This window comes from Neomonachus schauinslandi, chromosome 7 (genome assembly GCF_002201575.2).
Source record: "Neomonachus schauinslandi chromosome 7, ASM220157v2, whole genome shotgun sequence".
Lineage (NCBI taxonomy): Eukaryota > Metazoa > Chordata > Mammalia > Carnivora > Phocidae > Neomonachus > Neomonachus schauinslandi.
Genome location: NC_058409.1, coordinates 55,049,187 through 55,069,934, shown reverse-complemented (window position 1 = coordinate 55,069,934; position 20,748 = coordinate 55,049,187). Strand labels below are relative to the sequence as shown.

Here is a 20,748-nt window from a genome sequence, read left to right as displayed (position 1 = left end):
AGAAAGAAAGAAAGAAAGAAAGAAAGAAAGAAAGAAAGAAAGAAAGAAAGAAAGAAAGAAAAAGGATCTTTTGGGGGCACCTGGTGACTCAGTCAGCTGAACATCTGAGTCTTGATTTTGGCTCAGGTCATGATCTTAGGGCCATGAGATCCAGTCCCGCATTGGGCTCTGGGCTCAGTGGGGAGTCTGCTTGAGATATTCTCTTTCCCTCTCCCTCCACCTCTCCCCCTGCTCGTGCACTCATGTGTGTGCTCTCTCTCAAATAAATAAATTCTTTTTTTTTTAAAGATTTTATTTTATTTATTTATTTGAGAGAGAGAGAATGAGAGACAGAGAGCGTGAGAGGGAGGAGGGTCAGAGGGAGAAGCAGACTCCCCGCCGATGCGGGACTCGATCCTGGGACTCCAGGATCATGACCTGAGCCGAAGGCAGTCGCTTAACCGACTGAGCCACCCAGGCGCCCCTCAAATAAATAAATTCTTAAAAAGAAAAAAAAAATCTTTGTAGATGTAATTAAGGATCTTGAGATGAGAAGATCATTCTGATTATCTAAGTGGGCCCTAAATCCAATGACAAGTGTCTTTATAAGAGAAAGGCAGAGGGAGATTTGAGAGAAACAGAAGAGAAGGCCGAAAGGAGAAACAGTATGAAAATGGAGGCAGAGGTTGGAACGATGCTGAGGAACAAGCCAAGGAATGTCAAGAAACACCAAGAACCCTGAGAAGCTGGAGGAAACAAGGAACAGATTCTCCCCGAGTCTTCAGACGTGCTCACACCTTGATCTCAGACCTCTGCCCCCTTGAACTGTGAGTGAATAAATTTCTATTTGAAAGCCACCAGCTAGTGCAACTGTTAGGGCAGCCACAGGAAACTAAACACGTAGGATACACCCATCTCGTGTTCTACCTAATCTCTTTTATAATGTTTTAAAACGAATATGAATTATTTTTAAAATAAAAATGTTAAAATATTGCTACATATTACAGTGTTCCTCAGATACTTGACTAAAACCCACAGTAAGAAACACCCAGTTCTAATACATATCATCCATAATGGAAAAAAGTTTCACAAAACAATTACCTTTATTACACAGGCTGCACTCTAATACTTTCTATTATATTCTATTTCATCCTTATAAAAAACCAGTCACCACCCTCTACACTGACTTCAAGACCCACTTTACATGTTTTGCAAAACCAGTTAGCAGAGTGACGCATTTTGAAGCACCTCAGAAGGCTAGTTTGTTTGTTTTTTATAGACAGATGAGATGTCTGTGGAACTCTCCCCAGACCCAAAATGGCAAGGGTCCCTGTATGAGATTATAGGTTTCTTTAATTGTGGGATTGTGTCCTAATTTTTTTCCAGTTCCCACAGTCCCTGGCATAGCCCTGACATACAGCAGGTGCTCAACACCCCTGAGGTGGATCGAGAAGCTCAGCTAGGCACACCACGGAAGGAAGCGAGGGAGAATCAAGAGCTCTCCCGCCCATTTCTTTAGCTCCCGGGCTGGTCCAGTTCTACAGAAGCCGCACAAGGACAGGAGCGCCAGCAGGGGTGCTGTAGGAGCAGGGCCCTACAAAATACAACCCTTAACCCTGGGAAGTGTTCCTCCGAGGCGCTCCTACCACGGGTCCGACATTGCTTCCAACACCTCACATGCATTAGCTCACTTCACTTCCACAACAACCTTGTGAGGGAGGTGCTATTACCAGATCACCATTTTATAGATCCATAAGCTGATGCACAAAGAAACTGAGTAACTTTCCCAAGGCTAAACAGTTGTTAGGCCGAAGTCAGGATTCAACACCAAGCAGTCTGTTTCTAGAATCCATGTTTCTCACCATTATACCACACTGCACCTTGGAGGCCCTGACCCGTTATGCTGTGATCCATCAAGACCAACCAAATTATGCCAACTCCACACAATATTTTTTCTCAAACTGAAAGTTTTAAATGTAAATTTTTGCCATTTTAAAAACCACTCTCTTTAAATTAGCCCCTTCTCTAATAATTTATATATTTATTTGTATTAATATCAACATGTTTGAAGCCTTCAGAAGTGTAAGAAAATCCTGTGAATTCTCTGTCTGTAAAGTGTTCACTAACTCTCCAGAGAGGGAGTGGGGGCAGAGCTGATAACTGACCAGTGGACTGGGTTCTGGAGAACTCTGCCATTCAAAGAGCTAGGTCCTCCACCCCAGAAACAGCCCACCACAGACCAATTCAATGAGTTAGCCTGTATTTCTGTAGGACAGAGCCAACAAGATTTTAGAATTACCACAAAGAAAACCCAATTGTTTTTAGTGGGGGAAAAAAAAAAAGATTATGTAGCTTGCTTTACAAAAGAGAAAAATCTAGGCATTGATATCCACAGTTACTAACATCACAAAAATGATGACCAGATATTATGTGCCTAAGAAACACCTGTCAAGTTAACCTTGCCAAAAAAAAAAACAAACAACAACACAAAACAAACCTGAATCTGATCAAGCACCTGGATCCAACTGCCAAGTTAATGGAAATGAAGGAGACAACAGGACATATTAAATAACACCACATGACTGGAGCCAGAAAAACCCAGAATGTGGAAACTGCTACAGGATCAAGGACCTAATTTCTTCAAAATACAAATTACAAAGCAAAAATAAGAGAGAATGAGGTGTAGAGGAGGGACTCTCAGATTAAAGAATTTAAAAGACCTATAAATCCATGTAATGTGTGGTAGGCCTTATTTGGATCCTGATTCAAACAACTATTAAAATAGGACTTATAGAGGCACCTGGCTGGCTCAGTCAGTGGAGCATGGTGACTCTTGATGTCAGAGTTGTGAGTTCAAGCCCCACGTTGGGTGTAGAGCTTACTTAAAACATTTTTTGGGGGGGGGGGGTGCTTGAGTAGCTCAGTCGGTTAAGCATCCAACTCTTGATTTAGGCTCAGATCAGGATCTGCTTGAGATTTTCTTTCCCTCTCCCTCTGCCCCTCCCACCTCCCCCGCTCGCACCTCTCTCTCTCTCAAATAAATAAAATCTTTTAAAAAATTTTTTTATTGGGGCGCCTGGGTGGCTCAGATGGTTAAGCATCTGCCTTCAGCTGGGGTCGTGATCCCAGGGTCCTGGGCTTGAGCTCCATGTCGGGTTCCTGGCTCAGCAGGGAGTTTATTCTCCATCTGCCTCTGCCTCTCTCTGTCTGCCTCTCTCTCAAATGAATGAATAAAATCTTTGAAAGAAGGAAAAAAATACAATAAAAAAAAAAATTTTTTTTAAATAGTACTGGGGCGCCTGGGCGGCTCAGTCATTAAGCGGCTGCCTTCAACTCAGGTCATGATCCCAGGGTCCTGGAATGGAGCCCCGCATTGGGCTCCCTGCTCAGCGGGGAGCCTGCTTCTCCCTCTCTCTCCTTCTGCTGCTCCCCCTGCTTGTGCTCACTCTCTGTCAATAAATGAATAAAATCTTAAAAAAAAAAAAAGAAATTATTTTAAGTGGTTATGTGGTTATGTTTGATAAATCTTCACCTTTTATGAATACATCCTGAAATATCTTTTTTTTTTTTTTTTTTTTAAAGATTTTATTTATTTATTTGAGACAGAGAGAATGAGAGAGAGGGCACATGAGAGGGGGGAGGGTCAGAGGCAGAAGCAGGCTCCCTGCCGAGCAGGGAGCCCGATGCGGGACTCGATCCAGGGACTCCAGGATCATGACCTGAGCCGAAGGCAGTCGCCCAACCAACTGAGCCACCCAGGCGCCCTACATCCTGAAATATCTTAAGATGAAATTTTATCTGGATTTACTTCAAAATAACACAAGGATTGGTACCTTCAGGTACTTCCGGTGGGAATATAAAAATGATGCTGTCTCTATGGAAAATAATCTGGCAGTTCCTCAAATGGCTAAACGTAGACTTGCCAGATGAGCCAGCAATTCCTACTCCTAGTATATACTTAAGACAAATAAAAACACATATCTAGGGGCACCTGGGTGGCTCAGTTGGTTGGGCAATCTACCTTTGGCTCGGGTCATGATCCCAGAGTCCTGGGATCAAGTCCCATGTTGGGATCCCTGCTCAGCGGGGGGCGGGGGGGTGTTCCCTCTCCCTCTGCCCCTCATCCCTGCTGTGTCCTCTCTTTCTCAAATAAATCTTTAAAACAAAACATGTCCACACAAAAACATGTACACAGATGTTCACAGCACTATTCATAAGCATCAGAAAGTGGAAACAACCTATGGGGCACCTTGTTGGCTCTGTCAGCAGAGCATGCAACTCTTGTTCAGGGTAGTGAGTTTGAACACCACACTGGGTGTAGAGATTACTTAAAATTTAAAAAAGTGGAAACAACCCAAAAGTTCATCAACTGATGAATGGATAAACAAAATGTGGTGTATGCATTCAATAGAATATTAGTTGGCAGTAAAAGAAATACTGATACATGCTACAACATGGATGAACCTTAACCGTACTAAATAAAAGATGCCAGTCACAAATTTGTCCTGAATAAGCAAATCCATAGATAGAAAGTAGAATAATGGTTGTCAGGAGCTGGGGAATGGGGCAATTTGGGGAGTGATGAGATGTTTCCCTGGCCTCCCAGAGTTTATGATCCAGGGGGGAAACAAATTAAACATATTTACACAAATAATTATCAATTACTGTTGGGACAGGAATGCAAATGTGGTCTGATGGAGTGTTTTCCTTGCCCTGACCCCCAAATCAGTGGCCCCCATCTGTAAAATGAGAAGGGTGTATCCTTGGTGGAGCTGCCCTCTAGGAGTCAGTCTTTTTCGTGAGATCCCCCCAAAAAACTAAGAAAATCAAACCTAATATATGCCTTGTAGCAAACTGAGGAGCATGCATAAGGGTCAAGCTAAAGGGGGATGAGCAAAGAGGCATGCTAAGGGGCAGAAGAACTTTGGGGATGCTCTATTTCTTAATCATACTCGATTTAGTTTCAGATTGGGAGGGAAAGCTCCATCTACCATTATTAATGTCTGTCACTTAACTAACCCTTTAGGAAAGTTACCATGCAAAAGGAACAAAAGTATGTGGAGAAAAAAACCCTCAAGGTGCAATATTAAATAGTTCTGGTTAACAAGTAACTTGATTTTTTTGTTGTTGTTAAACAAGTTCACTATATTCTCCAGGAACCAGTGGCCCCCCCCCCCCGCCCAGCCCAGCCCCCTCAATTTGTAAACAACAGCAAGTCAAATACTCAGGGCTATCTTCCTTTACGAATTGTCTAAATCAGAATAGCATTCAGTCATCTACACCTACGTATTTTTTTAAATGTTTGCACAACCTTAGTTTTACCCCCGAATTTTAAGTTTCCAACTTTAATTTTTTTTTTTTTTTAAGATTTTAATTTATTTGCGAGAGAGAGAATGAGAGACAGAGAGCATGAGAGGGAGGAGGGTCAGAGGGAGAAGCAGACTCCCTGCTGAGCAGGGAGCCTGATGTGGGACTCGATCCCGGGACTCCAGGATCATGACCTGAGCCGAAGGCAGTCGCTTAACCAACTGAGCCACCCAGGCGCCCCAAGTTTCCAACTTTAAAAGACAGAGGCAAAACGAAAAGTGTTCACCACAGTTTCAATGTTCCTGGTTAATAAAAAAATGTCTTTATTCTAATGCTGACCAATGAAATGTATACAGTGGTGCAGTTTTCAAGTAATATACTACAACATCCTTTTCTGCAACTCCAGGGGGAAAAGGGTCACTTTCTTCAGTCTAATTCAAATCGACAGTGATTTGCTCTTTCACAATGTTTTTACGAAGAAGATAAAAGCGACACCCTGCCTTTCACAGCAGGTCTGCAAATTGCGCAGGGAAATGAGAACCTCCCTTTTAAGGCTACAGCGGCTGCTCCAAACAGCCGGACACCCATTAGCAGCACCGGAGCGTGATATCCGGCCCACGATCCCCCGACGAGAGGCCCGCTCAGCCGGGGAGACCCCGCCCCCAGGAGGACAGGCTGGAGCACACCCCGGGCAGCACATCGGCGGAACCCAGCTGTCCCGCACAAGTTAGCCCCTGAGCACCGCCGGACGGCTCCCGTGCTGTTCCAGTCCCGGAGCTGGCAGCCTCTGCCATACACACCTCAGCGCCAGCCAAAGGCTGTTACGTGTGGCACACAAAGGCCCGGAAACCCAGGGCCGTAAGGTCACCTGGCCGAGTAAAAGGCACAGTCCGAGAAGTTCCATTTGTAAAATCCGCGTGACTCGCAACTGCTCTAGAACTCGAGGCTGAGCGCTCATTACCCCCCAAACCCAGCGGGGTCCGGCCCTTTTAGACCCCGGCCATCCACCGTGCCGGAGGAGCTTCGCGCCCCGGGAGGGTTTCGAACTACGTGAGCCGACTCAGAAGAAGGGGCTCTAAAAGCTGAAGGGGGTCGCAAAAAGCGACAAAGATGTTTCCCAGGCCTCGGGCTCTCACCCATTCCACACCTCTCTGAGCCAACCAACTCCAAGGGGTCCTGCGGGGCCAGCCCCTCAGTATTTGCGGAAAGCTCCTTAGTTTACAAAGAAGCCAACCACGGGGAAGGGCGGCTGAGCCCTCTAGGTACCCTTTAGATGCGAGCACTCCATTCCCTCCTCTTCCCTCCGCGGACCTCAGCCTCTCCCGTTTGTCCCATCTAGTTGGCCCTCCCGGCGCAGGGATCCCCATCAAAGTCACCTAGAGGGGGATGCGAGAGGTGGTGGCAGCAGCAGCAGAACACCCTTCGCGCACCTGCCCGCTTCCACCACCTGCCCGTGTGCCTTGGACCTCCACTCCTTAGCGGCAGGAGCCCTCCCTGACCAAGTTTCTCACCTTGGATGGTGCGATTGCAGGACACAGAGGCCGCCAGCAGGATGGCGCCCCCCAGCAGCCACGCTGCGCTCACGCTTCGCATCCTTCCTGCAGCCCCGCCGCCGGGCGGGCAGGGCATTCGCCGCCACTGATTCGAAACTCGGAGCCCCACTCGCCGCTCGGAGAGGAAGCCGCGGTCTCACCTGCTCTAATCCAAGCCTCTCCGCGCTCCTCCCGGGAGAGGGCTGAGTTTCAGTGAAACCCGAGGCGCTCGGCGCACCTGCGCGAGGCCACGCCCCCGGGGCGGAACGCGCGGCTCGGCCCCGCCCCTGCGAACTTCCAACGCGCGGGTCCGGCTCGCGGCAGTCTGGCCCAGCGCGCGAGCCCCCACCTACGCGCTGCAGGTGCGCCAGCCGCGGCCGGGAGGGTGCGGGGGCCGCCCGCGGGCGGGGCCGGGCGGGTGAAGTAGCTGTATTGGAATGCAAATGACAGAAACGCCGGGACGATGAGTTCTCTTCGACCGGGCCACGCCTAGAACTCCCATTAACCTTTAATCACTTTTGGGGAGCCAGGGTCTTCCGTGTCTTTCCCTCCCCTTTGCTAAATGGAAAAAGCCGAGGCCCAAGCTCACGGACTTTGTCGTTGGTAATTGGTAGAGGGTTCCCAGTGTAGCGGGCACGGGGGGGATAAGGGGCGAGTTTGTTGATTTTTTTTTTCCGCTTTGTTTGTTTTGTTTTGTTTTTTTGAAGGGGTAAGTTTATAATCTGCAGAGACTTGGTGGATCGCTGCGGACACCAACGAAAGCGGTGGGGAGCAGGAAGGAGTCCCGGCGAGGGGTCAAGGATCTGGAATTTCCACTCTGCTGTTAACTACCTGTGACCTCGAACAAACCTCTTCACCCCCTTCTAGGCCCATTTCCTCGTCCATGAGGTGGAGCGGGTGAGGTGATAGTTGGGACAGCTACCTTAAGTGCCAAGAGCTAATGATTTGGAACACTAATTTAATACTGACCGCGAGCCGCGCATTAAGTATGCTTATTCCCAATTTAGAGATGAGGAAATGGCGTTTAGAAAGGTTGGATAAATTGCCCACAGTTACACAGTTTATAGGTACAGTTTATAAACACACACCCCATTTAATCTCTAGTCTATGACAGCCACTTTCTATTAATCACTGCACTATAAATGCTTCGACCAGGGTCTCCCCCGCATCGGGAGCTGGTAGTCCAAAGAAATATATAAGGAGATAGAGGGGGTGTTGAGAAAAGGAGTGAGAGTTTGGGGGTGGGTGCACAAGGGCCAGCATCATACTGGTAATATTTTTTGCTTTGAAAAGGCAAAATCAGGGGCACCTAGGTGGCTCAGTTGGTTAAGCGATTGCCTTCCGCTCAGGTCATGATCCCAGGGTCCTGGGATGGAGCCCCGCATCGGGTTCCCTGCTCAGTGGGCCTGCTTCTCCCTTTCCCACTCCCCCTGCTTGTGTTCCCTCTCACGCTGTCTCTCTCTCTGTCAAATATATAAATAAAATCTTTTAAAGAAAAGAAAAGGCAAAATCAAGTTTAAAGTTACCTGCTAAACTACTGGGTGATGGAGCAGCAGAAAAGAGAAACATTAGTATTGTCCTCAGATGTTTGAAGGATTAGCTCAGAGAAGAGTATTAGACAGATTCTGAGTAGCTCCCTGAGAGCAGAAATATATGGAAGCCACTGTGGGAGGCTAACTGTGGCTCAGTATAGAAAGAGATTTCTAGCAAGTACCACTGGTCTCAGTCCTGAGAGCTGTCAGCTGAGATTGAGGGCCACATCACTACAGGACTTGCAGCAAAGGACCAGGCCATCCCTGTGGCACGTTGGAGAGGGGAGTTCCTTCCCAGAGTGAGGGGCCAGATTGGGTGAGTCTAGATAGCCTCTTGAGAGGCTTGAGTCCTGAGAGTCTACCATTCTCCTTAGAAGACCTCTAAGTTTGGTAAATGAATTTTTGAACCACCATAAACCAAATGGCCACAGACCTGTGAGTTTCTAAGATGGAGCTCACATCTGATAAGGGCCCTGTGTGACTTCTTACTGACCCCACCATGGGGCCAATAAACAAAACTAATGTGGGCTCCAGATAATTCGGGCAGACAATATTGTATAAAATATCATGTTAGCCAGTTGTTCCAACCATATGCCCAATAAGACATTTCCCAAGTTACCTAAGTGGATGGTTAGCATGCTGCCTCTTCCCTGGGTCCTGACAGGAGCTCGCAGGAGTAGGGAAATAAATGGTTGAAAACAAAGAGGAGCAAATGGCCCTGAACCTGCCATGAGAATGGAATAATTGCTCCCTGAATAACGGGAGTGACTGCCTCTCAACACACATACAGCCAAGAATGGCCAGCGAAAGCTATCCAGATTTTTTTTTTTAAGATTCTCTTTATTTATGAGAGAGAGAGAGACAGAAGAGACAGAGCGGGGGTGGGGAGGAGCAGAGGGAGAAGGACAAGCAGACTCCATGCTGAGCACAGAACCCCACACAGGACTCGATCTCAGGACCCTGAAATCATGATCAGTGCTCAAACCAGGAGTCAGACACTTAAGTGTCTGAGCCACCCAGGCGCCCCCAGAATTCTTTTTCCTGGCTGCCTTTCAGTAGGGCATCTCTTAGGAATCTCTCACTGTTATGTCTCCAGTTCTCTGGGGAATGGGATTAAGAGCTTGGCCTTGAAATCATGTAACCTTGCTAACATTTGTGTGACCTCACAGAAATTACTTACCTTCTAAGCTTTCGGTTCTTTACTTATAAAATGGAGTCAATATTTTTTTAGTTTAAAGGTGTGTGAGGATAAAATAGTGACCATGTTTGATGCCTGGTGAAAGCTCAACAGATGGGCTTTTTATTTCCTTCCTTTCTCTCTGCAGTCTTCTTTACACCCCAACCTACCACCTAGCTCTCAGGATGCTGCCTCCCAGGGCCACTTGCCGCAGCCGATGCCCTCTCTCCCTCCCAGGAAAAGTTGCCTTCTAGCAGCAGCACAGGGGTCTTCCACATCCTGTCCAGGGGACACCTCCTCATGAGGATCAGTCCTCTCCGACAGGGTCTCTCACTAGGGAAGATAAGATACTAAATCCCTATGATGACCCTTCAGTCTTTCCTCGGGCTCCATTTTGTTATCTATAATCTGGGGATGTCCATAGTACCTTTCTTGTAGGATGGTTGTGAAGATTTAGTTTGCTAAATGCCCATAAATACTTCTTAGCACAGTTCCTGGTATAGAGTAAATACTCAAGAGATAGTAGTTACTATAGAATGACTGGACCAGGGAGAGTCTTCCTCTTTGCAGAGAACAATGCATAAAACTCCAGCTGTTTTGACTTAAAATTTCACTGGTATTTTATGTAAATATGCCTTGAATCATCAACATTTCAAAGAAAATATCTTATTGAGCACCGCTCTGAGTTAATTATCTCATGAGTGTGTTTTCTCCCAACCACGTGACTAAATGAACTGCATTATTTAAGTCCGTTTGCCCATGTTTTCCAGTGATTTGTTTTTTGATGTTGATGACTTCTTTGCCCTGAAGGGCTTAGGGTATTGTATGGTGCTATGGAGCAGTACAGAGAAGTAAACACAGCCAATTCCAGATAGTCTGGCTTCCAGGGATTGGGAAGTTTGGGCAGTTTCCCACCCTCTACAGTTCTAAAGAAAATAAAGTAGGAAATGGGATAGGCCAGACACTGAGGAAGAAGCCATTTCATTCAATCAGTTCTACAGCCATTTATCAAACTCATCAAACTCTTCCTGGAGAAACAAAGATCTAGTCCCTACACTTGGGTCCTGGATTCTTGCAATAGCCTTGTGACTTGTATCCTTCCCTCTGACACTCTACACAGTCTCCTCCCAATATAGTGGTCAGAGTGAACCTGTGAAAATGTGCATCAGATCAGATCACTTCCTTATTTCAAATACTGACGTAGTTCCCCACTTCCCTGGGAGTACAAACCAAAGTCTGTCAAAAGTGTATGCATCCTGCCTTCCTCCCCCATACACACACAACACACACACACACACACACTACACACACACACACATAACACACACACACATGCACACATATACTCCCTTTTACTTCATCTCTTTTATTCCCCTCCCTCATTCTGCTCCAGCCATGCCTGGACCATAGCTTCGGTCTTTACTCCTTTCAAGTATTTGCTACAACACTATTTTCTCAGCGGGGCCTTCTAAGAACTACTTATTTAAAATTATACTCCTGGAGAGCCTGGCTGGCGCGGTCAGTGGAGCATACGACTCTCGATCTCGGGCTTGTGGGTTTGAGCCCCACGTTGGGTATAGCAATTACTTAAAAATAAAATAAAAAAGATAAAAGAATAATTAAAAAAATAAAATTACCCTCCCACCCTCCCTCCCTGAACGTTTTCCTCTCTGGCACACATCCCCAGTATCGCTACTCTACATGTATTTACTTACTATCTAGCTCCCCCACCACGACGCGATGCAAGCTCTATGACTACAGAGATTTTTTTCTTTCACTGTAGCTTGCAGAATTGTTTAAAAGATTGAGGAAATAACACCATCTGAAGGTGGCAACGGTCTCTTACACACTCAACTCTATGATGTCAAATCAGTATTTAAGTCCCAGTTTAAATCACTCCTTAAAATATCGGGAGGCCAATGTCTAAAACACTGCAAAGGTGAGCCTTTAAAATGTAGAGGACTGGGATTTTTATCTGTTTTGCCCACTGCTGTATTCCCAGTGCTAGAATAGTGTCTAGCACATAGAAGGAACTCAACACATACTTGTGAAGGAGTCAGTTTTTATATACTGCCCACCTACTATCTATCATTCTGCTAAAATCTAGAATTGCAAAGATCAGTATCTCTGCTTCCATTGAATTGATGGTCAAATGTGAAGAGAGATGCATAGATTAAGTCAAGTATTGGGGGTGGGGGTAGTGGTAAGTGACACATCTTTGAAGGTCTGTGGACACACACAGAATGACACCTGCCTGGGGGAATGAGAAAAGGGTTTCTAAAGGAGAGGGCATGTGAAGACAGCCTTGAAGCTTGAACAGTTCACCGGGTAGCTTATTTAAAATAAGGCTAGCTGCTATAACACATAATCTCTAAGTCTTAGTGATTCACTGCAATAGATGTTTATTTCTTACTCGCTTAAAGCCAAATCCAAGGCTAAGTTTGGTGGGAGTCTCTCTTCCAAGTGGGGATAAATGAGCGGGGCTTCTCCCATCTTGGGACTCAGCCTTCTTCAATTGAAGGCTTCCAAGGTTACTACAGAAGGACATGTGAAGGGTCGTGTGTAAAAGGTTTCCACAGCCCTGGTCTGAAAGTGGTGCACCATCATTTCCATATTCCACTGAGCAGAACTCAGTCACGTGGCCACAGCCCACTGCAAGAGAAGGCTGTGTGCCCAGAAGGAAGAGAAAAGGAGCTCTGTGAACAGCTAACAATCTGTTATTCCAGGTATGATCAAAGTGTGGTGGGTGTGGGGAACACTTCGGTGGGAAACCAGTGTGTGTGAAGGAAAGTGGCTAGTGATAAAGCTAGAAAGGTAGCCAGGACTCACCTTTAAAGGGCGTTCCATGAAAAAGACTTTGGACTTTAATCCTGAAGCCACTGAAGACTGAACTATCCGTTCTCAATCCTATCTTCAGAGCACTGAGATTGCCAAGGTGGCCTTTCTGGGACCAAAGAAAAGAATAAATCTGGTTGGGGTTGTAGATGGAAAAGATAAGGGGAGGAAAAGAGAAGAGAAGAGGGATTAACTCCCACCACAAGGCTGCCTAAGTGAGCAACTCAGCCCTTCCAATCAACTGTTCCCATCTTTGTAATCACCATGTGGCATAATGACCATTCTCCACTCCTTGCCCCCATCACCCTGATGACGTGTTATTTCATTAAGTAATCATAGGTACAGATGCCATCACCTGACTCTTTATGAGGTCCAGGGTGCCAGTTCTGCTCCCCACAGTATTATCTTTTCAGAACAGTGAGCCTGCGGCTGTATTTCCCATGACGTCACACTGCTCTCAGTGATGCATTGTCCCATCACACTTCCAGTCCACGTGGACATTCTTCATAACTCCCGTCCTTAAAAATGTCCCCAATTGTTTCAATGGCAGGAACAAACAAACAAAATCTAAAAAGTTAAAACACACACACAAAGATCATAAGCGTAAACAGTAGTTGGTCACAATGCCTGCAATTATTTCTTTGGGTCCAGAATGCCTCTGGGTAGCTGAACGGACTACATTACCATTCCAATCTTTGGCTACCATCCAGACCCCTCTGCTCCACTGCTGACAAGCTGAGATACATTGGCGGGGTGGGGGGAGATGGACATGACTCCCTTGGCCTCCTCTTTCTCATACCAGGAGGTTTCTAAGGACCCCTCCACCTCTAATTTATACGTCAAAGTAAGCACCTCAGACAGATGAGTTGAAAGCATGGGGAGCAAGGCCTTCTGGGACAGAGCCCAGTGCAGGGCAGGAGTGGCCCGGCTTGCTGTGGGACAGGAGGGCGGTGCCAAAGGCAGACTTTGCCACCAGGCTCCTCTCCAGAGGCTCTCCGTGGCAGAAGGGAGTCCGAGCTCACCTGGTCTGACCACCAGACGTGAAAACCACCTGCCCAATTTCGAAGAAGCCTAACTGCTGACTTTTCTTGTAAAATCAGTCCCAACGTCCTCTTTATTTATTTTAAAAAAGATTGATTGATTGATTGATTGATTTAAGAGAAAGAGAGCGAGCACAAGCAGGGGAGCAGCAGAGGGAGAGGGAGAAGCAGACTCCCGGCTGAGCAGGGAGCCCTACAAGTACGTATCCCAGGACCCTGAGATCATGACCTGAGCTGAAATCAAGAGCCAGACACACAACTGACTGAGTCACCCAGGCGCCCCCACCCACAATATCCTCTTTAGATAAGTGGCCAAAAAAACCCACAAAACAACCTTTCAATCCCAGAATATAATTATTTTCCAATTTAGTTGCTCAGAGACTAGTTCTTCCTTCTCTGCTTCCAGCTTTGATTGCAAGCTCCATCCACCCCTTGTGGTGGTTCCAGAGCAGTTCATTCTTACAGTCTCATCTAAGAGAGAAAGGTTTCTCTTTTCTGATCACAAATGCAACACATGCTTATTAAGTTTATTGAAGGGACGCCTGGGTGCATCAGTAGATTAAGTGTCTGTCTTCGGCTGAGGTTATGATCCCAGGGTACTGGGATTGAGCCCCGACTCAGGCTCTCTGCTCAGCAGAGGGTCCGCTTCTCCCTCTCCTTCTGCTCCTCCCCACCCCCACTTGTGCTCTCTCTCTCTCTTCCTCGCTCTATCTCAAATAAAATCTTAAAAAAAAAAGTTTATTGAAAAAAGAGTGGAAAATACAAAAATAAGGGAGGGGATGGATTCATAGATACCTACTTTTTTTTTTTTTAAGATTTTATTTATTTTTCAACAGAGAGAGAGAGACAGCGAGAGAGGGAACACAAGCAGGGGGAGTGGGAGAGGGAGAAGCAGGCTTCCCGCTGAGCAGGGAGCCCGATGTGGGGCTCGATTCCAGGACCCTGGGATCACGACCTGAGCCGAAGGCAGACGCTTAACGACTGAGCCACCCAGGTGCTCCCAGAGATAACTACTCTTAACAGATAGCTTTCTACTTCAACCTACCTTTTTAAAAATTAGATTGAGATTATATTAACTGTTTTTTTAGTTTTCCTCACTCGAGTGAACATTTCCCCAGATTGTTAAATATTCTTCCATAGCACCATTTAAAATTATTGCAGAATGTCATCTTCTTGTAGATCTTAATATATTTGATCTGCTGAATAGCCACATTATTTCAGATGTTTGCTGTGTTTAAGATAACACAGAGATAAACATATCCTAATAAATGCATCTCTTTCTGTAGTCTCAGACTATTTCTTCAGGAAAAAATGTTTTTAGAGATGGGTGGATATGACACATCAAAAACTGTTTATTTTAGAAGCTTTTAATGATTATTATCAAATTGCCCTTCAGAAACAAAGCAGTAATTTATAGTCCCATCAACAGTGTATGAGTTGTCCATCTCCTCAAATCTTCACCAGCATTAGGTGTTACTGTTTGTTTTTTTTTTTTTAAGTAAGCTCTCCACCCAACGTGGGGCTCAAACTCATGACCTCGAGATCAAGAGTCACATGCTCTAGGGACTGAGCCAGCCAGGGGCCCCGGGGGGTTACAGCTTTTAAAAATCTTTACTAATTTGATCATTGTGCCCTACCATTAATATCCACATACTCAAGTGGCAGAGTAGGGAAAAAGATTTTTTATGGAGGTGAAAAGAATCTAAGAGATGGGGAGTTGTGAATTCTAAAGCGTAATCTAAGCATGCAATCAATAAATATCTGCACAAGTACTATGGAGATCTTTCTCAGCAGAGTTGCTTTAGGATGGTGGCCATATTGCTGGAGTAGGGTACCTGCTTCGTAGTCCATAGTACTGATCAGCTACCGGATAGTCAGCCAACAGTGAGACCTTGGTCTCAGGTTTCTGTTATGTGAAATGGTGACAGGAACACTTCACGCTGTGCATCCCATAGGTTGACCAGTGACAAGGAAAGAAGAAAATGTACATTTAAGAGTCCTTTGGAAACCATGAAAACACTATATATATGTAACTCCTGCTGTCACTGACCACAGTGAATATTATAGCTGATCATATTGTTTTTAGACAAATGATCCCATAATCCCTAGTCAACTACAAGTCTTCTCTCTGCAGCCTGGCAGGATTAGACCAACATCCTGGAGATCTGCTCAACTCCTCTGGGTGAGAGGGAGAGTGCTCTGAGACACTTCCTAACCACCCAGGATCTCACAGCTTCAGGAACTAACTCTGCCGGCACAAAACAAAGACGCTTGAAAAGCAGTCAGGCACGTCAGAGGAGTGGAGGACCATGTTCACTCTCACCCCTGGGCCCTGAAAGCTACTTATCCTTAGTGTCAGGGACCAAGACCCACCAAGGTCTTGGGAGGGAGGGGGCTGGGGAGAGAAGTGGTGGCCCTCAAACAGGGCCAGATTTGAGGTCTCTCTCAAGTAACTGTGTCTGTAGGGACCTCTATGGACCCTGTTCTCATCCAGACTCATCTGCGCGATCACTACTTCTATCAGAAATGTCTCCTGCCTTTAGGGGCGCCTGGCTGGAGGCGATTCTTGATCTTGGGGTTGTAAGTTTGAGCCCCATGTTGGGTGTAGCGATGACTTTAAAATCTAAAACAAAAAAGAAATGCCTCCTGTCTTTATTTTTTTTTAAAGATTTTATTTGTTTGTTTGTTTTTTAAAGATTTTATTTATTTACCCGACAGAGAGAGCAAGAGCAGGAACACAAGCAAGGGGGAGTGGGAGAGGGAGACGCAGGCCTCCCACTGACCTGGGAGACCGATTGCGGGACTCGACCCCAGGACCCTGGGATCATTACCGGAGCCAAGGGCAGACGCCTAATGACTGAGCCACCCAGGCGCCCCGCCTCTTGTCTTTATTTAAAGAGATATGTAGTAAGGAGGAATGGTCTTGGCCAGGGGGTCCAACAGGCCTGGGTTAAATCTTGGCTCCGTCACTTTTTCACCCTCCGTCTCTGTTCCTCATCTACAAAATGGGGACAATACTAGCTACCCTCCAGGAACGCTGTGTTCAAAGGACTAGGCGGGTGGCTTCGCCACCGGGCCCTCCTCAAAGGTGCTTTGTTCTTGGTGGGGGATGGTAGGAAGCTGTCGCTTGCTGGGAATCCCCGGTGAAATGGTAGAGAACGACAAAGGCTCGTGAGAGGTTGGCAAGGAGAGCAAGGGACTTGGGGCGTTTGGATTTGATGCGAAAGATCACCGGGGGACAGGTAGGCCCAGAGAGAAGGGTTCTGGAAACGGGGAGGCGGGAAATCCCGGGCGGGAGCGTGGGGCAAGGATTCCCCGCCGGGCCGGGCAGGCGGCAGAAACCAGCTCGATCCTGCTGTCCTCCGTTTGCGAGCTTTCATTAGCATGTGAAGGAAAGGCCGCAGAATGCCCGCCGAGCCTTTGGAGCCTTTGGAGCCTTTGGAGCCTTTGGAGCCTTTGGAGCCTTTGGAGCCCTTGGAGCCGCGCCAGCGCTCGCCGGCTGGGCGTGGGGGCAGGGAGCGCTAGGGCCGCGCCCGCCGGGTTTCCCGAACGCAGACCCAGTCGTAAGTGCCCGACGCCGCGTCGCCCTGGAGCTGTTTCTCCCTGGCTAAGGCCAAAATCCATTCCAGTCACGGCACTCCCCAAGTTCTCAGCTACCTCTGTGACTGATCCAATTTAGAAAGCATAGTGATTTGGGAAAGAAAAACAAATATTGTAATAGGAATGGGTAACGTGTTGAATTATTTATTTTTATTGTTATTTATTTTTCTGTATGGAACGCTTCACGAATTGGCCTGTCTTCCTAGCGCAGGGGCCTTGCTAAACTCCTCTGTATGGTTCAGATTTTTAGTGTATGTGCTGCCCAAGCGAGCACATGTTGAATTGTTAACTCACTTTCACGATTTCTTATGAAATAGAGACCAGTAGTGCCCTCGTGTTAGAAATAACATGTTTCAGGGCGCCTGGGTGGCTCAGATGGTTAAGCGTCTGCCTTCGGCTCAGGTCATGGTCTCGGGGTCCTGGGATCGAGTCCCGCATCAGGCTCCCTGCTCAGCGGGGAGCCTGCTTCTCCCTCTGCCTCTCTCTCTCTCTCTGTCTCTCATGAATAAATAAATAAAATCTTTAAAAAAAGAAAAAAAGAAATAACATGTTTCAGAAGCACGTTCAGACAGATGCCGAACTCCTAACCTTACAGTGGCTGCGCGTTCCTTGAACCAGTACATGCTTGAGTTACCAGAAGCTTCCCCGAATGTTTGCACTCTAACAAGAAATTTGGTGTTTATTTCTTAGGGGGAAAAAAAAATAAGGCCAGGCCAATATTTGGCTTTGGAGCCCACGGATGGCAAGCAGGTGTATCCAGGGATTCAGGTCTGCAACCCTGAAAGCACTGCATCTGAGACTGTCTTGTCTTCCTCCTCTGAAAGGGAGACAGATGGAGTGGAAGAGCGTGGAGTTTAAAGCACAAAGGATCCCAGCTTTGTCCTGCCAGCTCTACCGCCCTGTTACATAGCCACAGTTCAGCCCAGCTATTCTGAAATGAGACTCACTTTAGACATGCAAATGACTCACCCAGGAGTATGGAATCAGCGTCTGACAAGTCGCACTGTGGCTTTGAAGACCATTTGGGAGCCCGCTGTGTTCTGCCAGGAATACCTCCCGGGGGTTGCAGTTGGAGCTAAAGTAGATCAGGACTACAGATGGGTTTGGAAAAACGGAAAGTACTAAAGGAACACTCAGTTTTATAAAAGCGCTGAGTCCTGAGTAAGTTGCAGGCCACTGAACCAGTCCGTGCAATAGGCAAGATTTTGCAAGGACTCTCTTCTCTTGGCCAGGGTAGACGCAGTCTTGGTCTAAAGCTGCTTCTGTTCCCAATCTCTGGTTTCCGATCTTTCTCTCCTTCTCTTCCCCTGCCCCTGCCCCCTCCATTGACTGGGCTCTCCCTCGGGTGTTATCCTCTGCCGGATTTAGCCAAGGACACTGCAGCGGCATGGTCGAAGAGAAAAATAAGCCTCTGCCCCGAAACAGTAAAGCTTGAGCGGGCAGAGTAAAAGCATCAAAGGCAAGGCAAGGTGAGGAGGAGGTGGAGGAACCCACAGAGGAGGGAGCTGTGAAGACAATGGGAGGAGAAGCCTAAGGTTTAATACGCCACAGAAGTGCCCACTGCAAATTCCTTATTGCTCAGTGAGCAGCAGTCTCCCCAGCCGCCTTCAAATCTGCTGCTGCCTTGTCAGATGCTAAAATGCCTCCTTCCAGGATGCATTTCCATTTCCAAAGGGACTTTGCATTTCAATATAACTGTGCTAGACAAAATAACTCGAGAGGCAGCATGGCCTCATTGGTTAAGAGCTAGGACTCCCCCGGAGCAAAACTGCTTGGGTTTGAATCTCAACTTTGCCACTTAGGAGCTCTGTGATCTTGGGCAAGATAATTAACCTCTCTGTGCCTGAGTTTTTCTTTTCTGTAAAGCAGGGATAATGGTAATAGCACCTGGTTCTTAGATTATTGTACAAACTACCGGTGTTAATCTTTATAAAGTGCTCAGAACATGTTCTGGCACATAGTTTCTTTAAAGTTTTAAAAAATATATATATGATTACTTTATGACTACATCTCCTTGACTAGATGTAAGCTCTGAGAGCGAGGCCCCTGTCTGGGTTTGCTTGTCCTGTGCACCCAGTGATCAGCTAGCACAGCATATGGTAAGCACTCAACTCTTTGGACAGTGAGAATCTCCCAAACCATTCCTAGACTCCAGCTACAGAAAAGGGGGACTGGGGCCCCAGCTCCACTTACCCAAGAAGTAAAAGTTCCCCTGCTAGCGCTCAATAAAGCTGAAGTAACCCCAAGAGCTATGCCGTGACACGGTTCCCTGTTCTCAGACCCTTGGACTTCTCCTTGTCTTGACCACACAGGATATGGGGCCAAGATCTTATCTGACTGAAGGAAGCACTTGGTCTCTGAGTCAGGCCTCACTGCCCAGGTTCAGGCGTGGGCGGAGTGTTAGTTGCCTTGTCCTTGGTCTCTCATATTCCCCTGAGGAAGAACAGTCAGCTCTGCAGCTTGTGGGCAGAGGGCCAGCCTCCCTCCCCCACTCTCCAGGCACCTGGACCCTTCTTCAGAAGTTTGGGCTGGATGCATCTGTACTAGACAGATAGCTACAGCCCCAAGTTTCTTACTGAAAATGTTGACATCTCCCCTTTGGCTCACAAGGTGAACAGCATTTGCAGGGCCCACCTCTCCAATGGACAACTCTAGTTAGGCCCAAAGGAAAGTGAATCTGAGTCAACTTTGATGTAAACTCTTCTCTATTGCAGAGAGAATACAGTTGACTCTTGAACAACACAGGTTTGAACTGTGCGGGTCCACTTATACACACATTTTTTAATAAACTTTCTTTTGCTAAAGTATAGCACTGTAAATCTATTTTCCCCTTCTTATGATTTTCTTAACATTTTCTTTAGCTAACTTTATTGTAAAAATACAGTATATAATACATATAACATACAAAATATGTGTTACTCGACTGTGTTATTGGTAAGACTTCTAGTCAACAGTAGGCTATTAATAGTTAAGTTTTGGGGGAGCCAGAAGTTATACATGGATTTTCGACTATGTGGGGGATGAGTGTTGGTGCCCCAAACCCTCGTGTTGTTCAAGGGTTGACTGTAAATATTAACAATTAAATGCTTTGATTTTAAGATTTATTCCAGGAGCACCTGGGTGGGTCAGTCGGTTAAGCGGCTGCCTTCGGCTCAGGTCATGATCTCGGGCTCCTGGGATCGAGCCCCAGATCAGGCTCTTTGCTTCTCCATCTCTGTCTGTGCCTACCCCCCCCAACCCAGCTCATGCTTGCATTCTCTCTCTCGCTCAAGTAAATAAATAAAATCTTTAAAAAATATAAGATTTATCCCAATTGCATAGGTGCAAGAATATTTTGCATCTTAGAATTCATGAAACAGCACCATTACTACATACAAACAGCTGGAGGAAAAGATCAGCAGTCAGAAGAGAACATTCACATGTTCCACCAACAAATCCACCAACCACAGCCTCCGACCTCCCTCCCCTGACAACGGGTGAGCTGCCCGTGCTCCCACCTGGGCCAGCCCTGCACATGCGCACTGGGTCCCCTCCCCTCTCAACAATAGAAACACCACTCCAGAAGTCCTCACTCCTCTTCTCTGCATGAATAATTGTTTCCTCTCAGCTGGTTCATTTCCAGTGCCTACCATTATGAAATGACGTCTTCCTTCTTGATCTTCCTCTAATTTCATTTTTTAAAGTATTTATATATTTATTTAAGTAATCTCTACACCTAATGCGGGGCTCGAACTCACAACCCTGAG

The 20,748-nt window shown here is 46.6% G+C and overlaps 1 protein-coding gene and 1 non-coding gene across 2 annotated transcripts in view; both read right to left on the bottom strand.

The window, feature by feature from the left end:
• Positions 1 to 6,987, bottom strand: part of F2RL1 (F2R like trypsin receptor 1) — a 9,969-nt gene extending 2,982 nt beyond the window's left edge. Inside the window, exon 1 of the mRNA XM_021700033.1 lies at positions 6,798 to 6,987. Within this exon, the coding sequence (XP_021555708.1) occupies positions 6,798 to 6,915 (118 nt within the window). The 5' untranslated portion in view covers positions 6,916 to 6,987. The remainder of the gene's footprint in view (positions 1 to 6,797) is intronic.
• A 10,181-nt stretch (positions 6,988 to 17,168) lies between these two features.
• On the bottom strand, positions 17,169 to 17,276 carry LOC123325386. Its single transcript, XR_006540399.1, has one exon. It is a non-coding gene; the product is annotated as a U6 spliceosomal RNA (small nuclear RNA).
• Between the last annotated feature and the right edge of the window lie 3,472 nt (positions 17,277 to 20,748).